We start from the raw sequence: 8,328 nt of genomic DNA on the forward strand, positions 1-8,328 counted from the left end.
GTTGTTCTATACATTATTGAAAATTGGATATTGAAGCCTCTAACTATTATTTATCTGTTTCTCCTTTCATTTATTTGAGTTTTTGCTGCATATATTTTGTTGCTCTGTTATTAGGTGCATACATGTTTATAATTGTTATATTTTCCTGGTCAATAGACATTTTCATCATTACAAAATGTCCCTCTTTATTTCTGGTAACATATTGTATTTGTTTTAAAATCTATTTGTCTGATACTATTATAGACAGCCTTCTCTTGGTTGCTATTTGAATGACGTATCTTTTCCATCCTTCTACTTTCAATCTTCTTGTGTCTTTGAATATAAAGTGTGTTTCCTATAGGCAGTAAATAGTTTGGTCCTTTTTTAAAAATCCAGTCTGACAACCTCTGCCTCTTGATTGAATTAATCATTCACATTTAACATTATCACCCATTGTTATTTTAAAAGAAATTTCTTTTTTGTGTCCCTCAGTCATAAGACCTGTTTCAAAGTTATGGCACCTTTTTGCTTCTTTTGAGAACAAGTTCCTCTGGTCTTCCTGATGCTGATAACGAACAAGTAAAGGAGAGAATAAAAGCAGGGGGACATGAATGAGGGTAGGCTGAAAGAGGAGTGAATGTTGGAAGGATAAGCCCAGCCACACATTTTTTACTACTTAAGCACCTTCCATTTAGGACTCTCAACTCATTTTCCCTATCCCATGTCATACTCCTTTTTCTTTGTGTGTGAGAATCTTGGAGGTAGGGAACTTCCAGTTACTAATCTGCTCTTTAATCAAAATCTCTGTTGGCTACTTCGTAATATTCCTTTCAGGTCACTAAGAGAGAAATCAGGGTCTTTGATTTTGCACACCTTTGAGAGGAGCTGCAGCTTAAAAGTTGCTTTTTCCAAAATGCAATAGCTACTGTCCTGATGGACAGAACTTCATGAAGGTATGATTTCTAAACTCTCATTGAAGACGACTGAAAATGAATACAGTCTGGATTCAGAGTGAGTACTATAAATGGCCCGAAGGCCCAGTTCTCCTCTGATCTGGTGTTTATCGGGGAGGAGGAACGATGAGGTGAAAACATTGCTATGCTGCTGAGTGACAGAGGTCCAGCCTCAACCAAGGCACGCAAAGACGCCATTTTAATCATGGAGAATAAATGGGGGGGAAATGGATGACGTTGAGGACCAAGGGGAGAAGTAAAGGCTGAGTCATTTGTGCCAGTAGACTCATCAGAAGTTGGCCTGAGGCGCACTGTCAGAGAAGAGAAGAGGGAAGACAAATTGGGGACAAAACCAGTAGGACTTAGCGTGAGAAAGCCAGCGCCCACTACACACCCAGGCACTTCACAGAAGGGCTGCTGACCTCATGCCGGACTCTGACTCCAAGTCTGAGGGGGCTGAGCTCCTCTCAAGCCCACGCCTAAAGTGTTCACAGCACAGGCAGACACGAGGCTGTCACCAAAGCCAGGACACTGTTCGCCCGAAACTTGACCTGAAGCAGATGCGAAAGGCACACATCTCTCTAAGGGGCTTCGCTTCTCAAGCTGGATCTTCAGGTGAACTCTCCAGGTTGGGGGTTGGGAGAAGCTCGATTGCTTTTTAGTAGCTTTGGGCAGAGGTCTAGGCACTGTGTACAAAATGATCTCAGGAGCGGAACCATCCTTAATGCACCTCTCTCTTCACACAAAAAGCGTCCTTTCTTTTTGTGCCCTCTCTCCCCACCTGCCTGGGCATCTTTCCGCTCTTGCTTGGCCTCATCCTGGCCAGCCTTCTGTGTCTGCTGCCTGTGAGCTGCGCTGATCCTGTCAGGGTGTTCCCCTCCCTCCCCTTCCATTCATCTCTTTTGCCCGGTGGCCTCTGAGAACCAGGAGTGGACCTCCCTACCCACTGCTTTGCTTTGTTTTTGTCCCCAGGAACTCCTGCACTATTTAATTGGTACCCTCCTTCTCCTCATCGCTTCCATCGTGGCAGCCTCCAAGAGTTACAGCCAGAGCGGACTGGTAGCTGGAGCGGTGAGGACATTCTCGGGGAGACTTCAGCAATGAATTCATGTTTTTGAGTGCTCGTTTTCTTCCTGACAGGGACAGCGAAGGGATTGTTTTCTGGGGCCTTTCTTTCACAGAACTGGTACCTACCTTGAGCCAGCCAGCAACAGTCTCCAAAGAGCCTTAAACTTGGGCCTGCAGGGCAGGATCTCGGGGGGTGGATCGTCAGGCTGTTGGCAAACCCAAATGGCCCCAGCAGCGCAGGCCTCTCTCTCTTACAGCCACTGCTTAAATCAGGGGGCATATAGGTTTTAATTCACGTGCTCATTCTGGTCATTTGCTCATGGCTGCTTCAGTCTTATGCAGAGAAAGATTCTGGGGCCTCTTTTGGGCCCAAGGGAACAGTACTGTGATTAGTTAGTGATATCGGCCATTAGGCCTAGCTTTGTCAGTCCTAATTTTTAACCGTATTCAGGCCAGGAAATAATCTTCCTATACCTTTCAAAGGTGAAAATTGATCCCGCTGATAGCCTAAACAGAAGTAGCATGGAAAAGGACAAAAATACAGTACCGTGGGAGCTATGTATATTTATCACACATATACATATGTGTATATTATGGTTTTAAAAAGATTTATAGATTCCTGTCATCTGATTTCTGATTTAGTAAATTGTTTACAGTTTGATGGCCTATGGGCTAGTACTGATTTGCCTCACTGAAGAGCAGGCAAGACTTTTTTCAAATGAGTTTTCAGAAAAGTTCTCGGTGTGACAGTCACTCTTTCATTTATACATGTTACCAAAATTCTCCAGACTTTGGGCTGAGAGTGGGTGCGTGCCAGGAATTCCACTGAGAGGTGGAGTGTGCCCTCCAAAGGTCAGTCCTCTAAACACTCATGCCCCTTAAGCGCCTTCTATTCCTCACCCTGTACCCCCCAGGTGTGGTTACCACCTACATGTTACCAGCTGCCCGACTGTAGGCAGAGGAGACACAGAGGAAATCTGGGTCACCATGTTTTGGGACCACATGGGGAGAGTCCTGCTGAGTTTTATCATTCAGGTTGCACATAATGGTGCTAGCCCTGGAATCCTAATAAACCCCATTTATCATACACTATCTTTGGGCCTAGGGAGCCAGAAGAAATAAAAAAGATATGATCCTTGCTTATGAGGAAGTGGTGATCTGGCTTAGGAGTCAAGGCCAAGGCACATGAAACAATTAGCAGACAAGGCATTGTCATCCAGGATAGCATTATGTAGCGACAGAATAAACTGTTCAATTATGCAGTGCAGACAGTTGGAGACCATGAGGGCATATAATGTGCTAATTGTGCAGAACAGACAATGAGAGGCCAGAACAGACTCTAATAGGCTAATTATGTGGTGCAGACAATCAGTACAAAAGAAGCCAAGGAGATGGATCTGGGAGAGGGGGAAGGGGGCTGTGGACTGGTGGGGGCAGCTGTTTATACAAACCAGCAGCCAGGCTTGAAAAGAAAACTGAACCTTGAAAATCCTGCCCTTTGTCAGGCTGCTCCTGGGCCAAAGTCAGCAGTGGCTTTGGCTGGGTGCTTAGTGGCAACGTAGCAAGTCTGAGGTCTTTTGCAAGTCTGAGAACATCTGGGCAACAAGTAGAGCAGAGCATATCCTCTGGAGCCAGACTCCCGGTCTCCAGTCCCAGGTCTGGCCCTTGCTGCTCTGTGGCCCTGGGCAAAACAGTTGACTTCCTGTGTGTGATAAGGGGGACAGGGGAGGGTCACACCAGCATCCACCTGGCAGAGTTGTGAGGGTTAATGGAATCAACACACCTGAGGGCTTAGAAGACTGGCAGGTACATATTAGGTGCTCAGTAAATTATGGCTGCAGCTGCCAGTGCTGTTCACAAATAAAGTGGCTTCAGGCTTTGAAGTTCCAGACAAGACACCAGAATATGTGCCTGCTTCTCACTTGACCATTTGGTGAGCCTCACACAAGGCTCTCTTCCTCCGCGGGTGCCCTGATCCCCATCTACACAGATGAGACGTTGGACAGGGCAAGGTCCCAACACTTGAGCAGTGGAAGGACCCTCAGAAAGGATAGGAGCGCTACCTGAACTTATCTTAGTCTAATATTATTTAAATATGTGCAAATGTAAGACTAGATAGCAAGGCCTCAGCATCTGGCTCTTACACAGCTATGGAGCCAAACAGAAAACCATTATGAATGAAATGCAAACAGTGCTACCACACCAATAAAATCCACTTGAACATTAAAATTTTTTAAACCCAAATTAAAATGTACAGTTCTACCTTTTTTATTAGCCCAGGATAATTAAAGTACAGTGGCTTGGCCCCAGTTTACTTATAAACGTAAAACCAAACATGGGCACTAAAGCTGCCTAGAGTGAGAAGAGCCGAGGGCTTGAGACCCAGAGGCCTGGGACCCAGCTGGGGAACCCGGGGACAGGGTCTCATCTCTATAGCTATGCAGAGACAAGGTAATCGGGTCACATGATTCCCCATGCTCCCTTCTGGCCACAGTGGTTACAGGGAACAGGCATAGAGATGAGAAACAGAAAGACTGCCTGAGTGATTGACCCTCAGCCTGGGAACTTCCTCTCCTCTCTCTCCTGTGCAGATCTTTGGTTTCATGGCCACCTTCCTCTGCCTGGCGAGCGTGTGGCTGTCCTACAAGATCTCGTGTGTGACCCAGTCAACAGGTGAGTTCCGGTTGTCTGAACACAGATGATCTCCGGAAGTTCCCTATGCTCGGGAACAGGAGGATGGCCAGAAGTTCTGGGGGTTCCACACTAGGGAACAGCCTGCTGTAGGGAGGCTGTGGGGGCACAGGGGCCCCAAGCACTGTTGCTCTAGTCCCCCTCTCCACCACGCCCAGGGACACCCTAATGTTTCAGCCTCTGATGGAGCAGCATTTTCTTTAAATGTTTCCTAATGTCAAAAATAAAATATGGAACAGAGAAAATATAAATAAGGGAAAAAATGTTTTTAATAAAAACCATCTATCACACTATCCAGAAATAGCCCCTGCTGGGTGTCTACCCTTCCAGTATTTCCTTTCTCTGAATATATAGAGATTTATAGACATAGAGATAGAGATAATATAGATATACATGTTGCTTTTATTAGAAAGATCAGATTTTATGTGTTATTTTTCTTACCTGCTCTTTTTCTCCTGCTTAACGGTCTACCAGACATTTCCCCCACGTCATTAGGCGTACTTTTCTGTCGTTCTCAATGGCTCTGGGGTGTCAAATTGGCCCCATTGCATGTCTATGCCATAGTTTCCTTGTCTCCTATCTGGGGGTATTATGTTTGTTTGTTTTCAAACTTCTTTGCTACTAAAAAGTGCTATAGTGAGCATCTGTATAAATATATGTCTATACATATACCTAATACTTTTTATTTTATAATGAATTCCTAGCAGTAGAATTGCTGCAGGCTTGAACCAGCTATTTTGATTAATCCACTTCTTTTTTTGATCTAGCACTTCCTTTGTTCTTTTTCTTTCTTTAAAAAAAACACACATTAAGAATATCAAAGTATGTATATTTTGTTGTCTGAGTTGCTCTGCAGAAAGGTCACCACAGCAGAGCTTCAATTTCCTTCTAGTAGTCACTGGCAAAAAGTTAACAGGTTGGGAGCCAGTCACAAAAGACCACATATTGTAGGATTCCATGTATGTGAAATGTCCAGAATAGACAAATCGATAGAGACAGAAAGTGGATTTGTGGTTGCCTAGGGCCAAGGGGAGGTGGGATACAGGTGTAACTGCTAATGGACATGGGGTTTTTTTGAAGTGATGAAAACGTTCTAAAATTGTGATGGTTGCACAATTCCGTAACTACAGTGAAAACTCTAGACTTGTACACTTCAAATGGGTGAATTCTATGGTATGTGAATTATATCTCAGTAAAGCATTTTATGGGGAAAAAAGAATGACGAAAAAAGAATGTAAAAACAAAGTGAATAGGTAACATCTAAAGGTAATCTACAAATATTGGTATAAATATGTTACTTAAAATAGTGGAGGAAGAGCCAAAAGAAACAGCCAAAGGAGTTCACATACTTCTGAGCGGGAAGCCTGGGGTGGGGAGAGGTCGGGATGGGAATCCCCTCTGTGCTATTTAATATTTTTTCTGTTTTAGAAATGTATTTAAAAAGAATAAAACGGTCCCAGTGAGAGTTGGTGTGGGTGGAGGAAGGCCATGCACTGAGCAGAACATGGGTCGGCCTTCTGGTGTGTGGCTTCTGAGTGGGCCCTGCCCTGGCCAGCCATCCTGACTTTGCCATTTCCTTCCCAAGATGCAGCCGTCTGAGGACATCACAGCCTCCGGGCCTGCAGGTGGCCTGCAGGTGGCCTGCAGGACGCGTGGCCTACCAGACAGGAGGATCAGTGATCCAGTGACCTTAGGAAAGACTTCTGAACCTGTATTCCTGTGCCAAAGTCCCACCGGGCTGGTGGGTACAGAAGGGGGCCTTCACCTTCCTTCTGGGCTCCTGAGCTGCTCCAAACCTGTCTCTCCAGTCGTGCTTGGAGAATTCCTCCCCATCTGGGAAAGAAAAGCAGCCTCCAGGGAAATCTGGTCTCCCTCCTGCTTTTAGAACTGCCTCAGGGACTGGCGACCCCAAGTACCACAGTGGAGGGGTTTCTAAGTACTCTTGCCTAAATCTGCCTCTACTTCACATTCCTCAGGGGAGTGACGCTGCCTCACGTCTACCTATGAAAACAAAGCCATCTCCTAAATTTATGTATTAGGTTGGTGCAAAAGTAATTGCGGCTTACAAGTGAAAAACTGCAAAAAAACCGCAATTACTTTTGCACCAACCTAATAGCTTGGAAATCTGGTCTTGAAGATACCCCTCTTTCTTAAAATGAGGCGTGCATATAGAAGCACTATGTGATCAGCCTGTCCCCGAAGAGGAGATCTCAGTCTCCTTTCTGGGCCCTGCCTTCATTGACATTGTGTGTGTGTATGTGTGTTTGTGTTTTTAAATAAAATATTGACTTGGCCAATTGCAGAAGGATTTCTTCTTAAACTAGAAGAAGGCTGCAAACCCAGGAGTGAAGCGAAGGGGCCCACGAGGCTCATGGGGAAGCATACGATGCTACGTGGGGGCCACTCACGGTGGGTGAAAAGGGTAAAGGACGCAGAAGACACTGGCCTCTCAAGGTTTACATACGTTCAAAGTAAATTGCTTTTAAGGGTAGAAGCCAAGTACTGTTCACACGAGACAAAGCAGGACTCAAAAGCAACACAGGCAGCCTTAAAAAGAAAAAGAAATTCTACAACATGGATGAACCTCGAAGACATGATGTTAAATGAAATAACCCAGGCACAAAAGGACACATACCGTATGATTTCTTTCATCGGAGGGACCTAGAGTAGTCAAAATTCAGAGAGTCAGAAAGTAGAATGGTGTTGCCAGGATCTGAGGGGAGAGAGAGGGGGAGTTAGTGTTTAAGGGGTACAGTTTCTGTAAGGGTGAAATTCAGTAAATCGATAACGTACTTAGACTTAGCTAGTTTGCAGGTGGACTCACAGCATAGCTCGCTCTTTAGGCACATGGCAGTTTGATCCACCCTGATATTCAGCTATTTCCTCTTTGGTTCTCCCCTCACTGATGAATTGAAGAACTCTGCTTTATTCCCCTTCTCAAGGCTACTCATACCTCATTAATCCATTTCATCAACAGAATCCTAACCTGAAAAGAGCAGTTTCTTAATCCTCAGGCGCCCAGACACTGGAATACACAGAAAGCCTCAGGCCACGGTGGCCAGTCCAGTCCGGAGTCCAGCGATAACATTATCTTAAAACAGACCAGACCCCAGGAAGGCTGTCAGCCCTGGGACCTGCCAGACTGACTCCCCCTTTCTTTTGTTCTTCTTGTGTACCCATAAAATCTACTACCCATTCTAGGAACGAGGAGATGGCTTTTGGACAAGAGTCCACCATCCTCTCCGAATGCCTGCATTCTGAATATATCTGCTTTTCTTTCCACCAACCTTGTCTCTCGATTTTTAACTTTTTCAAGGGGCAGGCAGCTGGACCTTAGGGCAGTATCATTTCCACTCAGGAAAATGAAAACATTCTGGAGATGGATGGTGGTGATGGCTGCAGAACACCATGAATGTAATTGATGCCACCTCACTGTATAACTAAAAATTGTTAAAATGATAACTTTTCTGTTACATATATTTTACCACAATTGAAAGGGGGAAAAAAAGACCTTTTGTCTAGGCACCAAAGTAGCTGAAAGAGCTACTTGGGGAATGGGGGAAGAGAGACCCAGTTACACCCAGCCCAGAGCAGGCACCAGAGCCCAAAGGCCAGTGCCATATTTGAACAGCGAAGC

General features: G+C 45.2%; 1 protein-coding gene across 2 annotated transcripts in view; it reads left to right on the forward strand.

Annotated features, from left to right (window-relative positions):
• CMTM7 (CKLF like MARVEL transmembrane domain containing 7) overlaps positions 1 to 6,992 on the forward strand; it is a 50,379-nt gene extending 43,387 nt beyond the window's left edge. Inside the window, exons 3-5 of one of the 2 annotated variants that reach the window (XM_081072409.1) lie at positions 1,905 to 2,003; positions 4,592 to 4,673; positions 6,277 to 6,992. In XM_081072409.1, coding sequence (XP_080928535.1) covers positions 1,905 to 2,003; positions 4,592 to 4,673; positions 6,277 to 6,290 — 195 coding nt within the window. In that variant the 3' untranslated portion in view covers positions 6,291 to 6,992. The remainder of the gene's footprint in view (positions 1 to 1,904; positions 2,004 to 4,591; positions 4,674 to 6,276) is intronic. The other variant, XM_081072408.1, reaches the window with a different exon arrangement.
• Positions 6,993 to 8,328: the final 1,336 nt, after the last annotated feature.

The sequence above is a fragment of the Rhinolophus hipposideros genome, assembly GCF_964194185.1.
Source record: "Rhinolophus hipposideros genome assembly, chromosome: 14".
NCBI lineage: Eukaryota > Metazoa > Chordata > Mammalia > Chiroptera > Rhinolophidae > Rhinolophus > Rhinolophus hipposideros.